The sequence below is a fragment of the Oncorhynchus masou genome, chromosome 15 (genome assembly GCF_036934945.1).
Source record: "Oncorhynchus masou masou isolate Uvic2021 chromosome 15, UVic_Omas_1.1, whole genome shotgun sequence".
Lineage (NCBI taxonomy): Eukaryota > Metazoa > Chordata > Actinopteri > Salmoniformes > Salmonidae > Oncorhynchus > Oncorhynchus masou.
In genome coordinates, this window is record NC_088226.1 from 72,965,819 (window position 1) to 72,981,667 (window position 15,849).

At 45.3% G+C, this 15,849-nt stretch overlaps 1 protein-coding gene across 1 annotated transcript in view; it reads right to left on the reverse strand.

The window, feature by feature from the left end:
* The window catches only part of map2k1 (mitogen-activated protein kinase kinase 1), a 77,326-nt gene that overhangs the window by 51,349 nt on the left and 10,128 nt on the right, over window positions 1-15,849 (reverse strand). Inside the window, exon 2 of the mRNA XM_064990206.1 lies at window positions 1-28. This exon is cut by the window's left edge and continues 183 nt beyond it. Within this exon, the coding sequence (XP_064846278.1) occupies window positions 1-28 (28 nt within the window). The remainder of the gene's footprint in view (window positions 29-15,849) is intronic.

Genomic DNA, 15,849 nt, shown 5'->3' on the forward strand with positions numbered 1-15,849 from the left:
CTTCTTCTGAAGGGCCTCTAGGTTAGTCCTGTTGGGGGGAGAGAGAGAGTAGGAGGAGGAGGGGAGAAGGAGAGAGAGGTAGGAGAAGAGAGACAAAGAGAGGAGGAGAGAGATGAGAGAGAGAGGAAGAGGAGAGGCAGGGAGAGAGAGAGAGAGAAGGAGAGAGAGAGGAGGAGAGAGAGAGTGAGGAGGAGAGGAGAAAGAGAGACAAAGAGTGAGAGACAGAAGAGAGAGAGACAGGGAGAGAGAGAGACAGAGAGGAGGAGAGAGAGAGAGAGGAGGAGAGAGAGGAGAAAGAGACAGAGTGAGAGACAGAGGAGAAGAGAGAGAGATACGAGGAGAGAGCGAGACAGGGAGAGAGAGAAGTAGGGGGAGAAAGAACAGGACAGCAACACAAGGACAGCAACACAATTAGACCCAACCAAATCATGAGAAACCAAAAAGATAATTACTTGACACATTGGAAAGAATTAACAAAAAAAAACAGCACACACCAGAATGCTATTTGGACCTAAACAGAGAGTACACAGAGGCAGAATACCTGACCACTGTGACTGACCCGTACTTAAGGAAAGCTTAGACTATGTACAGACTCAGTGAGAATAGCCTTGCTATTGAGAAAGGCCGCCGTAGGCAGACATGGCTCTCAAGAGAAAACAGACTATGTGCTCACTGCCCACAAAATAGAGAGAGAGAGAGAGAACTGGCGGACCAGACTAGCATAGCACAGAGAGTCAAACTTTTCATAGATCTAACAATATCCTATGTTATGGTGAAGAGATCACTGACTAGCTATGTAGAGTAGGTCTATCTCAATTCCAATACATTCAAAGGACTTTACTGGGAAACATACACTACGCTAGCTAACTACACTACCGGACCAACAGCATGGACACCTGCTCGTCCAACATCTCATTCCATAATCATGGGCTTTAATATGGAGTTGGTCCCCCCTTTGCTGATATAACAGCCTCCACTCTTCTGGGAAGGCTTTCCACTAGATGTTGGAACATTGCTGCTATAACAGTCTCCACTCTTCTGGGAAGGCTTTCCACTAGATGTTGGAACATTGCTGCTATAACAGCCTCCACTCTTCTGGGAAGGCTTTCCACTAGATGTTGGAACATTGCTGCTATAACAGCCTCCACTCTTCTGGGAAGGCTTTCCACTAGATGTTGGAACATTGCTGCGGGAACTTGCTTTAGTGAGATCGGGTACTGATGTTGGGCGATTAGCCCTGGTTCGCAGTCGGCGTTCCAATTCGGTGTTCGATGGGGTTGAGGTCAGGGCTCTGTACAGGCCAGTCAAGTTCTTCCACACCGATCTCGACAAACCATTTCTGTATGGACCTCACTTTGTATACGGGGCTTTCTCATGCTGTTGCCACAAAGTTAGAAGCACATAATCGTCTAGAATGTCATTGTATGCTGTAGCGTTAAGATTTCCCTTCACTGAAACTAAAGGGGCCTATCTCTCTATGGAGATTGCATGGCTGTGTGCTCGACTTTATACACCTGTCCGCAACAGGTGTGGATGAACTAGCCGAATCCAAGTTTGAAAAGAATACAGACATTTCAAATGTTATATTATTGGCGATGTACAACGCCGTAGAATGTTGTAACGCGCTCGCTCTCCGCGGGCCGTCTATAGCCCTGCTGTTGTCATGGAGATGGATGTCCTTTTCTCTTTATTTGCAGAATGAACTCAGCCTGATCTCCAACAGTATTCTCCTCTTCCTCGTCTCCAACAGTATTCTCCTCCTCTTCCTCTCCAACAGTATTCTCCTCCTCTTCCTCTCCAACAGTATTCTCCTCCTCTTCCTCTCCAACAGTATTCTCCTCCTCTTCCTCTCCAACAGTATTCTCCTCCTCTTCCTCTCCAACAGTATTCTCCTCCTCTTCCTCTCCAACAGTATTCTCCTCCTCTTCCTCTCCAACAGTATTCTCCTCCTCTTCCTCTCCAACAGTATTCTCCTCTTCCTCTCCAACAGTATTCTCCTCCTCTTCCTCTCCAACAGTATTCTCCTCCTCTTCCTCTCCAACAGTATTCTCCTCCTCTTCCTCTCCAACAGTATTCTCCTCCTCTTCCTCTCCAACAGTATTCTCCTCCTCTTCCTCTCCAACAGTATTCTCCTCTTCCTCTCCAACAGTATTCTCCTCTTCCTCTCCAACAGTATTCTCCTCCTCCTCTCCAACAGTATTCTCCTCCTCTTCCTCTCCAACAGTATTCTCCTCCTCCTCCTCTCCAACAGTATTCTCCTCCTCCTCTCCAACAGTATTCTCCTCCTCCTCGTCTCCAACAGTATTCTCCTCCTCGTCTCCAACAGTATCCTCCTCTTCCTCTCCAACAGTATTCTCCTCCTCTTCCTCTCCAACAGTATTCTCCTCCTCCTCTCCAACAGTATTCTCCTCCTCTTCCTCTCCAACAGTATCCTCCTCTTCCTCTCCAACAGTATTCTCCTCCTCGTCTCCAACAGTATTCTCCTCCTCTTCCTCTCCAACAGTATTCTCCTCTTCGTCTCCAACAGTATTCTCCTCCTCTTCCTCTCCAACAGTATTCTCCTCCTCTTCCTCTCCAACAGTATTCTCCTCCTCTTCCTCTCCAACAGTATTCTCCTCCTCGTCTCCAACAGTATTCTCCTCCTCTTCCTCTCCAACAGTATTCTCCTCCTCGTCTCCAACAGTATTCTCCTCCTCCTCGTCTCCAACAGTATTCTCCTCCTCTTCCTCTCCAACAGTATTCTCCTCCTCGTCTCCAACAGTATTCTCCTCGTCTCCAACAGTATTCTCCTCCTCTTCCTCTCCAACAGTATTCTCCTCCTCGTCTCCAACAGTATTCTCCTCCTCCTCGTCTCCAACAGTATTCTCCTCCTCTTCCTCTCCAACAGTATTCTCCTCCTCCTCTCCAACAGTATTCTCCTCCTCTTCCTCTCCAACAGTATTCTCCTCCTCTTCCTCTCCAACAGTATTCTCCTCCTCTTCCTCTCCAACAGTATTCTCCTCCTCTTCCTCTCCAACAGTATTCTCCTCCTCTTCCTCTCCAACAGTATTCTCCTCCTCGTCTCCAACAGTATTCTCCTCCTCTTCCTCTCCAACAGTATTCTCCTCCTCTTCCTCTCCAACAGTATTCTCCTCCTCTTCCTCTCCAACAGTATTCTCCTCCTCTTCCTCTCCAACAGTATTCTCCTCCTCTTCCTCTCCAACAGTATTCTCCTCCTCTTCCTCTCCAACAGTATTCTCCTCCTCTTCCTCTCCAACAGTATTCTCCTCCTCTTCCTCTCCAACAGTATTCTCCTCCTCGTCTCCAACAGTATTCTCCTCCTCTTCCTCTCCAACAGTATTCTCCTCCTCTTCCTCTCCAACAGTATTCTCCTCCTCTTCCTCTCCAACAGTATTCTCCTCCTCTTCCTCTCCAACAGTATTCTCCTCCTCTTCCTCTCCAACAGTATTCTCCTCCTCTTCCTCTCCAACAGTATTCTCCTCGTCTCCAACAGTATTCCCCTCCTCTTCCTCTTCCTCTCCAACAGTATTCTCCTCCTCTTCCTCTTCAACAGTATTCTCCTGATCTTCAACAGTATTCGGTTCCGGGTTGGAGCGAGCGGTCGCATCTACACTTCGGTCCGCAGGTAGTATAACTTTTCATTACATTTTCATTACATTTCATTATAGTACAACGGTTTGATTTGTCTAATCTTAGCAATTTCTTCTTAGCTAGCTACATAGCCGTCTTTGTATCAAAGATAATTGCGTAATTATCGTATTTCGTCGTCCTAACGTAGTCTACACTGCTATCTGCCTAGCAGCTAGCTAACGTCCACCGTCTACCAGCACTGTAGAAACTATTACACTCAACTGAACGACTCGATTAGTGTAGTGTTAGCTAGCTACATAGTTGTCTTTGCTGTCTTCGTATCCAAGATAATTGTGTAGTTTAGAGTGTGTAGACTTAGAGTGATTATCTTAATTTACCGAGGTTAGCTAGCCAGCTATTTGTCGTCCTTAACGCAGGAGATACTGCTAGCTAGCTAGCCAACAGCTAGCCAACGTCTACCGAATAGAACTTCAACAACCCGGTCAACATTCCGCTTCGCTCCACAGGTAGTATCACATTTTCATTTCACTTCATTACAGTACAACGGTTTGATTTGTTTGATAGTAGCTAACTAGCTACATAGCCTTCTTTGTATCTAAGACAATTGTGTAGTCTAGAGCGATTTTCTAGGTTAGCTAGCCAGCTATTGTCGTTCTTTTAACGTAACGTAACGTAATCAACACTGCTAGCTAGCCAGCTAGCCCCCGAATAGCAGCACTGTAGAAACTATTACACTCGACGGAACGACTTGATTAGTGTAGTGTCAACAACGCAGCCACTGCCAGCTAGCCTACAAAGTCAACAACGCAGCCACTGCCAGCTAGCCTACTCCAGCAGTACTGTATCATTTCAATCATTTTAGTCAATAAGATTCTTGCTACGTAAGCTTAACTTTCTGAACATTCGAGACGTGTAGTCCACTTGTCATTCCAATCTCCTTTGCATTAGCGTAGCCTCTTCTGTAGCCTGTCAACTATGTGTCTATCTATCCCTGTTCTCTCCTCTCTGCACAGACCATACAAACGCTCCACACCGCGTGGCCGCGGCCACCCTAATCTGGTGGTCCCAGCGCGCACGACCCACGTGGAGTTCCAGGTCTCCGGTAGCCTCTGGAACTGCCGATCTGCGGCCAACAAGGCAGAGTTCATCTCAGCCTATGCCTCCCTCCAGTCCCTCGACTTCTTGGCACTGACGGAAACATGGATCACCACAGATAACACTGCTACTCCTACTGCTCTCTCTTCGTCCGCCCACGTGTTCTCGCACACCCCGAGAGCTTCTGGTCAGCGGGGTGGTGGCACCGGGATCCTCATCTCTCCCAAGTGGTCATTCTCTCTTTCTCCCCTTACCCATCTGTCTATCGCCTCCTTTGAATTCCATGCTGTCACAGTTACCAGCCCTTTCAAGCTTAACATCCTTATCATTTATCGCCCTCCAGGTTCCCTCGGAGAGTTCATCAATGAGCTTGATGCCTTGATAAGCTCCTTTCCTGAGGACGGCTCACCTCTCACAGTCCTGGTCGACTTTAACCTCCCCACGTCTACCTTTGACTCATTCCTCTCTGCCTCCTTCTTTCCACTCCTCTCCTCTTTTGACCTCACCCTCTCACCTTCCCCCTACTCACAAGGCAGGCAATACGCTCGACCTCATCTTTACTAGATGCTGTTCTTCCACTAACCTCATTGCAACTCCCCTCCAAGTCTCCGACCACTACCTTGTATCCTTTTCCCTCTCGCTCTCATCCAACACTTCCCACACTGCCCCTACTCGGATGGTATCGCGCCGTCCCAACCTTCGCTCGCTCTCCCCCGCTACTCTCTCCTCTTCCATCCTATCATCTCTTCCCTCTGCTCATACCTTCTCCAACCTATCTCCTGATTCTGCCTCCTCAACCCTCCTCTCTTCCCTTTCTGCATCCTTTGACTCTCTATGTCCCCTATCCTCCAGGCCGGCTCGGTCCTCCCCTCCCGCTCCGTGGCTCGACGACTCATTGCGAGCTCACAGAACAGGGCTCCGGGCAGCCGAGCGGAAATGGAGGAAAACTCGCCTCCCTGTGGACCTGGCATCCTTTCACTCCCTCCTCTCTACATTTTCCTCCTCTGTCTCTGCTGCTAAAGCCACTTTCTACCACTCTAAATTCCAAGCATCTGCCTCTAACCCTAGGAAGCTCTTTGCCACCTTCTCCTCCCTCCTGAATCCTCCTCCCCCTCCCCCCCTCTCCTCCCTCTCTGCAGATGACTTTGTCAACCATTTTGAAAAGAAGGTCGACGACATCCGATCCTCGTTTGCTAAGTCAAACGACACCGCTGGTTCTGCTCACACTGCCCTACCCTGTGCTCTGACCTCTTTCTCCCCTCTCTCTCCAGATGAAATCTCGCTTCTTGTGACGGCCGGCCGCCCAACAACCTGCCCGCTTGACCCTATCCCCTCCTCTCTTCTCCAGACCATTTCCGGAGACCTTCTCCCTTACCTCACCTCGCTCATCAACTCATCCCTGACCGCTGGCTACGTCCCTTCCGTCTTCAAGAGAGCGAGAGTTGCACCCCTTCTGAAAAAACCTACACTCGATCCCTCCGATGTCAACAACTACAGACCAGTATCCCTTCTTTCTTTTCTCTCCAAAACTCTTGAATGTGCCGTCCTTGGCCAGCTCTCCTGCTATCTCTCTCAGAATGACCTTCTTGATCCAAATCAGTCAGGTTTCAAGACTAGTCATTCAACTGAGACTGCTATTCTCTGTATCACGGAGGAGCTCCGCACTGCTAAAGCTAACTCTCTCTCCTCTGCTCTCATCCCTCTAGACCTATCGGCTGCCTTCGATACTGTGAACCATCAGATCCTCCTCTCCACCCTCTCCGAGTTGGGCATCTCCGGCGCGGCCCACGCTTGGATTGCGTCCTACCTGACAGGTCGCTCCTACCAGGTGGCGTGGCGAGAATCTGTCTCCTCACCACGCGCTCTCACCACTGGTGTCCCCCAGGGCTCTGTTCTAGGCCCTCTCCTATTCTCGCTATACACCAAGTCACTTGGCTCTGTCATAACCTCACATGGTCTCTCCTATCATTGCTATGCAGACGACACACAATTAATCTTCTCCTTTCCCCCTTCTGATGACCAGGTGGCGAATCGCATCTCTGCATGTCTGGCAGACATATCAGTGTGGATGACGGATCACCACCTCAAGCTGAACCTCGGCAAGACGGAGCTGCTCTTCCTCCCGGTGAAGGACTGCCCGTTCCATGATCTCGCCATCACGGTTGACAACTCCATTGTGTCCTCCTTCCAGAGCGCTAAGAACCTTGGCGTGATCCTGGACAACACCCTGTCGTTCTCAACTAACATCAAGGCGGTGGCCCGTTCCTGTAGGTTCATGCTCTACAAAATCCGCAGAGTACGACCCTGCCTCACACAGGAAGCGGCGCAAGTCCTAATCCAGGCACTTGTCATCTCCCGTCTGGATTACTGCAACTCGCTGTTGGCTGGGCTCCCTGCCTGTGCCATTAAACCCCTACAACTCATCCAGAACACCGCAGCCCGTCTGGTGTTCAACCTTCCCAAGTTCTCTCACGTCACCCCGCTCCTCCGCTCTCTCCACTGGCTTCCAGTTGAAGCTCGCATCCACTACAAGACCATGGTGCTTGCCTACGGAGCTGTGAGGGGAACGACACCGCAGTACTTCCAGGCTCTGATCAGGCCCTACACCCAAACAAGGGCACTGCGTTCATCCACCTCTGGCCTGCTCGCCTCCCTACCACTGAGGAAGTACAGTTCCCGCTCAGCCCAGTCAAAACTGTTCGCTGCTCTGGCCCCCCAATGGTGGAACAAACTCCCTCACGACGCCAGGACAGCGGAGTCAATCACCACCTTCCGGAGACACCTGAAACCCCACCTCTTTAAGGAATACCTAGGATAGGATAAAGTAATCCTTCTCACCCCCCTTAAATGATTTAGATGCACTATTGTAAAGTGGCTGTTCCACTGGATGTCAGAAGGTGAATTCACCAATTTGTAAGTCGCTCTGGATAAGAGCGTCTGCCAAATGACTTAAATGTAAATGTAGTATTCCCCTCCTCTTCCTCTTCCTCTCCAACAGTATTCCCCTCCTCTTCCTCTTCCTCTCCAACAGTATTCCCCTCCTCTTCCTCCTTGTCTCCAACAGTATTCCCCTCCTCTTCCTCTTCCTCTCCAACAGTATTCTCTTCCTCTTCCTCTCCAACAGAATTCCCCTCCTCTTCCTCCTCGTCTCCAACAGTATTCTCCTCCTCTTCCTCTTCCTCTCCAACAGTATTCCCCTCCTCTTCCTCTTCCTCTCCAACAGTATTCCCCTCCTCTTCCTCCTCGTCTCCAACAGTATTCCCCTCCTCTTCCTCCTTGTCTCCAACAGTATTCCCCTCCTCTTCCTCTTCCTCTCCAACAGTATTCTCTTCCTCTTCCTCTCCAACAGAATTCCCCTCCTCTTCCTCCTCGTCTCCAACAGTATTCTCCTCCTCTTCCTCTCCAACAGTATTCCCCTCCTCTTCCTCTTCCTCTCCAACAGTATTCCCCTCCTCTTCCTCTTCCTCTCCAACAGTATTCCCCTCCTCTTCATCTTCCTCTCCAACAGTATTCCCCTCCTCTTCCTCTTCCTCTCCAACAGTATTCTCCTCCTCGTCTCCAACAGTATTCTCCTCCTCGTCTCCAACAGTATTCCCCTCCTCTTCCTCTTCCTCTCCAACAGTATTCCCCTCCTCTTCCTCTTCCTCTCCAACAGTATTCCCCTCCTCTTCCTCTTCCTCTCCAACAGTATTCCCCTCCTCTTCCTCTTCCTCTCCAACAGTATTCCCCTCCTCTTCCTCTTCCTCTCCAACAGTATTCTCCTCCTCGTCTCCAACAGTATTCTCCTCCTCGTCTCCAACAGTATTCCCCTCCTCTTCCTCTCCAACAGTATTCTCCTCTTCCTCTCCAACAGTATTCCCCTCCTCTTCCTCTTCCTCTTCAACAGTATTCTCCTGATCTTCCACACCAGGGAAGGGATATCTACTCAGTTGCAGAACGGAATGCACAATGTCTTCCTCATTTAACTGAAACAGAGAGTTGTGGGTGGGCTGCTTCCATCCACGTCGTAGGCTAACTGCCGGGAAGAACAGCAGATTTTTTTCCAACAACGGCTGTCAGCCAATCAGAATTCAGGGCTGATCGTTTATAATATGTATCTGTATCTCTGTGGGATTTCAGGAACCTTAACTAGGTACTAATACAGTTTAAACATGGAACTGACCTGCTATTGTCCTTCCACCTCTACAGAACTCATCTTATCTAAAACATATCAGCACCTAGCCAGGACAGCACTGATACAGCTAGGTTACCATTTACAACTAGACAACACTGATACAGCTAGGTCACCATTTACAACTAGACAACACTGATACAGCTAGGTCACCATTTACAACTAGACAACAATGATAAAGCTAGGATACCATTTACAACTAGACAACACTGATACAGCTAGGATACCATTTACAACTAGACAACACTGATACAGCTAGGTTACCATTTACAACTAGACAACACTGATACAGCTAGGTCACCATTTACAACTAGACAACACTGATACAGCTAGGTTACCATTTACAACTAGACAACACTGATACAGCTAGGTCACCATTTACAACTAGACAACACTGATACAGCTAGGTTACCATTTACAACTAGACAACACTGATACAGCTAGGTCACCATTTACAACTAGACAACACTGATACAGCTAGGTCACCATTTACAACTAGACAACACTGATACAGCTAGGTTACCATTTACAACTAGACAACACTGATACAGCTAGACAACACTGATACAGCTAGGTTACCATTTACAACTAGACAACACTGATACAGCTAGGTCACCATTTACAACTAGACAACACTGATACAGCTAGGTTACCATTTACAACTAGACAACACTGATACAGCTAGACAACACTGATACAGCTAGGTTACCATTTACAACTAGACAACACTGATACAGCTAGGTCACCATTTACAACTAGACAACACTGATACAGCTAGACAACACTGATACAACTAGGTTACCATTTACAACTAGACAACACTGATACAGCTAGGTTACCATTTACAACTAGACAGCACTGATACAGCTAGGTTACCATTTACAACTAGACAACACTGATACAGCTAGGATACCATTTACAACTAGACAACACTGATACAGCTAGGATACCATTTACAACTAGACAACACTGATACAGCTAGGATACCATTTACAACTAGACAGCACTGATACAGCTAGGTTACCATTTACAACTAGACAACACTGATACAGCTAGGATACCATTTACAACTAGACAACACTGATACAGCTAGACAACACTGATACAGCTAGACCACACTGATACAGCTAGGTCACCATTTACAACTAGACAACACTGATACAGCTAGGATACCATTTACAACTAGACAACACTGATACAGCTAGACAACACTGATACAGCTAGGTCACCATTTACAACTAGACAACACTGATACAGCTAGGATACCATTTACAACTAGACAGCACTGATACAGCTAGGTTACCATTTACAACTAGACAACACTGATACAGCTAGGTCACCATTTACAACTAGACAACACTGATACAGCTAGGTTACCATTTACAACTAGACAACACTGATACAGCTAGGTTACCATTTACAACTAGACAACTCTGATACAGCTAGGTTACCATTTACAACTAGACAACACTGATACAGCTAGGATACCATTTACAACTAGACAACACTGATACAGCTAGGATACCATTTACAACTAGACAACACTGATACAGCTAGGTTACCATTTACAACTAGACAGCACTGATACAGCTAGGTTACCATTTACAACTAGACAACACTGATACAGCTAGGTTACCATTTACAACTAGACAACACTGATACAGCTAGACAACACTGATACAGCTAGGTTACCATTTACAACTAGACAACACTGATACAGCTAGGTTACCATTTACAACTAGACAACACTGATACAGCTAGGATACCATTTACAACTAGACAACACTGATACAGCTAGGATACCATTTACATCTAGACAACACTGATACAGCTAAGATACCATTTACAACTAGACAGCACTGATACAGCTAGGTTACCATTTACAACTAGACAACACTGATACAGCTAGGTTACCATTTACAACTAGACAACACTGATACAGCTAGGTTACCATTTACAACTAGACAACACTGATACAGCTAGGATACCATTTACAACTAGACAACACTGATACAGCTAGGTTACCATTTACAACTAGACAACACTGATACAGCTAGGATACCATTTACAATTAGACAACACTGATACAGCTAGGATACCATTTACAACTAGACAGCACTGATACAGCTAGGATACCATTTACATCTAGACAACACTGATACAGCTAGGTTACCATTTACAACTAGACAGCACTGATACAGCTAGGTCACCATTTACAACTAGACAACACTGATACAGCTAGGTTACCATTTACAACTAGACAACACTGATACAGCTAGACAACACTGATACAACTAGGTTACCATTTACAACTAGACAACACTGATACAGCTAGACAACACTGATACAGCTAGGTTACCATTTACAACTAGACAACACTGATACAGCTAGACAACACTGATACAACTAGGTTACCATTTACAACTAGACAACACTGATACAGCTAGACAACACTGATACAACTAGGTTACCATTTACAACTAGACAACACTGATACAGCTAGGTTACCATTTACAACTAGACAACACTGATACAGCTAGGTTACCATTGACAACTAGACAACACTGATACAGCTAGGTTACCATTTACAACTAGACAACACTGATACAGCTAGGATACCATTTACAACTAGACAGCACTGATACAGCTAGGTTACCATTTACAACTAGACAACACTGATACAGCTAGGTTACCATTTACAACTAGACAACACTGATACAGCTAGGTTACCATTTACAACTAGACAACACTGATATAGCTAGGTTACCATTTACAACTAGACAACACTGATACAGCTAGGATACCATTTACAACTAGACAACACTGATACAGCTAGGTTACCATTTACAACTAGACAACACTGATACAGCTAGGATACCATTTACAACTAGACAACACTGATACAGCTAGGATACCATTTACATCTAGACAACACTGATACAGCTAGGATACCATTTACAACTAGACAGCACTGATACAGCTAGGTTACCATTTACAACTAGACAACACTGATACAGCTAGGTTACCATTTACAATTAGACAACACTGATACAGCTAGGTTACCATTTACAACTAGACAACACTGATACAGCTAGGATACCATTTACAAATAGACAACACTGATACAGCTAGGTTACCATTTACAACTAGACAACACTGATACAGCTAGACAACACTGATACAACTAGGTTACCATTTACAACTAGACAACACTGATACAGCTAGACAACACTGATACAACTAGGTTACCATTTACAACTAGACAACACTGATACAGCTAGACAACACTGATACAATTAGGTTACCATTTACAACTAGACAACACTGATACAGCTAGACAACACTGACACAGCTAGGTTACCATTTACAACTAGACAACACTGATACAGCTAGACAACACTGATACAGCTAGGTTACCATTTACAACTAGACAACACTGTCCGGTCCTGTGTGGCTCAGTCGGTAGAGCATGGCGCTTGCAACGCCAAGCGTCGTGGGTTCGATTCCCGCTGGGACCACCCATATGTAAAAGTAGTGGCCCCAGCCGACTTGTAAGTCGCTTTGGACAAAAGCGTCTGCTAAATGGGATATATTATATTATTATTATAACACTGATACAGCTAGGTTACCATTGACAACTAGACAACACTGATACAGCTAGGTTACCATTTACAACTAGACAACACTGATACAGCTAGGTTACCATTTACAACTAGACAACACTGATACAGCTAGGTTACCATTTACAACTAGACAACACTGATACAGCTAGACAACACTGATACAACTAGGTTACCATTTACAACTAGACAACACTGATACAGCTAGACAACACTGATACAACTAGGTTACCATTTACAACTAGACAACACTGATACAGCTAGACAACACTGATACAGCTAGGTTACCATTTACAACTACACAACACTGATACAACTAGGTTACCATTTACAACTAGACAACACTGATACAGCTAGACAACACTGACACAGCTAGGTTACCATTTACAACTAGACAACACTGATACAGCTAGACAACACTGATACAACTAGGTTACCATTTACAACTAGACAACTGATACAACTAGGTTACCATTTACAACTAGACAACACTGATACAGCTAGACAACACTGATACAGCTAGGTTACCATTTACAACTAGACAACACTGATACAGCTAGGTTACCATTTACAACTAGACAACACTGATACAGCTAGACAACACTGATAAAACTAGGTTACCATTTACAACTAGACAACACTGATACAGCTAGGTTACCATTTACAGCTAGGTTACCATTTACAACTAGACAACACTGATACAGCTAGGATACAACTAGACAACACTGATACAACTAGGTTACCATTTACAACTAGACACCACTGATACCATTTACAACTAGACAACACTGATACAGCTAGGATACCATTTACAACTAGACACCACTGATACAACTAGGTTACCATTTACAACTAGACAACACTGATACAGCTAGGATACCATTTACAACTAGACAACACTGATACAGCTCGGTTACAACTAGACAACACTGATACAGCTAGGGTACAACTAGACAACACTGATACAACTAGGTCACCATTTACAACTAGACAACACTGATACAGCTAGGATACAACTAGACAACACTGATACAGCTAGGGTACAACTAGACAACACTGATACAACTAGGTTACCATTTACAACTAGACAGCACTGATACAACTAGGTTACATGTTGTAACAACCCTACTGTGGTTCAATGTTGTAACAACCCTACTGTGGTTCCATGTTGTAACAACCCTACTGTGGTTCCATGTTGTAACAACCCTACTGTGGTTCCATGTTCCATGTTGTAACAACCCTACATTTACATTACATTTAAGTCATTTAGCAGACGCTCTTATCCAGAGCGACTTACAAGTTAATTTTTACCTTTATTTAACCAGGCAAGTCAGTTAAGAACACATTCTTATTTTTCAATGACGGCCTGGGAACAGTGGGTTAACTGCCTGTTCAGGGGCAGAACGACAGATTTGTACCTTGTCGGCTCGGGGGTTTGAACTCACAACCTTCCGGTTACTAGTCCAATGCTCTAACCACTAGGCTACCCTGCCACCCTATTGCGGTTCCATGTTCATAACAACCCTACTGTGTTTCCATGTTGTAACAACCCTACTGTGGTTCCATGTTCATAACAACCCTACTGTGGTTCCATGTTGTACCAACCCTACTGTGGTTCCATGTTCCATGTTGTAACAACCCTACTGTGGTTCCATGTTGTAACAACCCCACTGTGGTTCCATGTTCATAACAACCCTACTGTGTTTCCATGTTCCATGTTGTAACAACCCTACTGTGGTTCCATGTTCATAACAACCCTACTGTGGTTCCATATTGTAACAACCCCACTGTGGTTCCATGTTCATAACAACCCTACTGTGGTTCCATGTTCATAACAACCCTACTGTGGTTCCATGTTGTAACAACCCTACTGTGGTTCCATGTTGTAACAACCCTACTGTGGTTCCATGTTGTAACAACCCTACTGTGGTTCCATGTTGTAACAACCCTACTGTGGTTCCATGTTGTAACAACCCTACTGTGGTTCCATGTTGTAACAACCCTACTGTGGTTCCATGTTGTAACAACCCCACTGTGGTTCCATGTTCATAACAACCCTACTGTGTTTCCATGTTCCATGTTGTAACAACCCTACTGTGGTTCCATGTTGTAACAACCCTACTGTGTTTCCATGTTGTAACAACCCTACTGTGGTTCCATGTTGTAACAACCCTACTGTGTTTCCATGTTGTAACAACCCTACTGTGGTTCCATGTTGTAACAACCCTACTGTGGTTCCATGTTGTAACAACCCTACTGTGGTTCCATGTTGTAACAACCCTACTGTGGTTCCATATTCATAACAACCCTACTGTGGTTCCATATTCATAACAACCCTACTGTGGTTCCATATTCATAACAACCCTACTGTGTTTCCATGTTGTAACAACCCTACTGTGGTTCCATGTTGTAACAACCCCACTGTGGTTCCATATTCCATGTTCATAACAACCCTACTGTGGTTCAATGTTGTAACAACCCCACTGTGGTTCCATATTCCATGTTCATAACAACCCTACTGTGTTTCCATATTCATAACAACCCTACTGTGGTTCCATGTTGTAACAACCCCACTGTGGTTCCATATTCCATGTTCATAACAACCCTACTGTGTTTCCATATTCATAACAACCCTACTGTGGTTCCATATTCATAACAAACCTACTGTGGTTCCATATTCCATGTTCATAACAACCCTACTGTGTTTCCATATTCATAACAACCCTACTGTGGTTCCATATTCATAACAACCCTACTGTGTTTCCATATTCATAACAAACCTACTGTGGTTCCATGTTCCATGTTGTAACAACCCCACTGTGGTTCCATGTTCCATGTTCATAACAACCCTACTGTGTTTCCATGTTCATAACAACCCTACTGTGGTTCCATGTTCATAACAACCCTACTGTGGTTCCATGTTCATAACAACCCTACTGTGTTTCCATGTTGTAACAACCCTACTGTGGTTCCATGTTCATAACAACCCTACTGTGGTTCCATATTCATAACAACGCTACTGTGTTTCCATATTCCATGTTGTAACAACCCTACTGTGGTTCCATGTTCATAACAACCCTACTGTGGTTCCATGTTGTAACAACCCTACTGTGGTTCCATGTTACATGTTGTAACAACCCTACTGTGGTTCCATGTTCATAACAACCCCACTGTGGTTCCATGTTGTAACAACCCTACTGTGTTTCCATATTCATAACAACCCTACTGTGTTTCCATGTTGTAACAACCCTACTGTGGTTCCATGTTCCATGTTGTAACAACCCCACTGTGGTTCCATGTTGTAACAACCCTACTGTGTTTCCATATTCATAACAACCCTACTGTGTTTCCATGTTGTAACAACCCTACTGT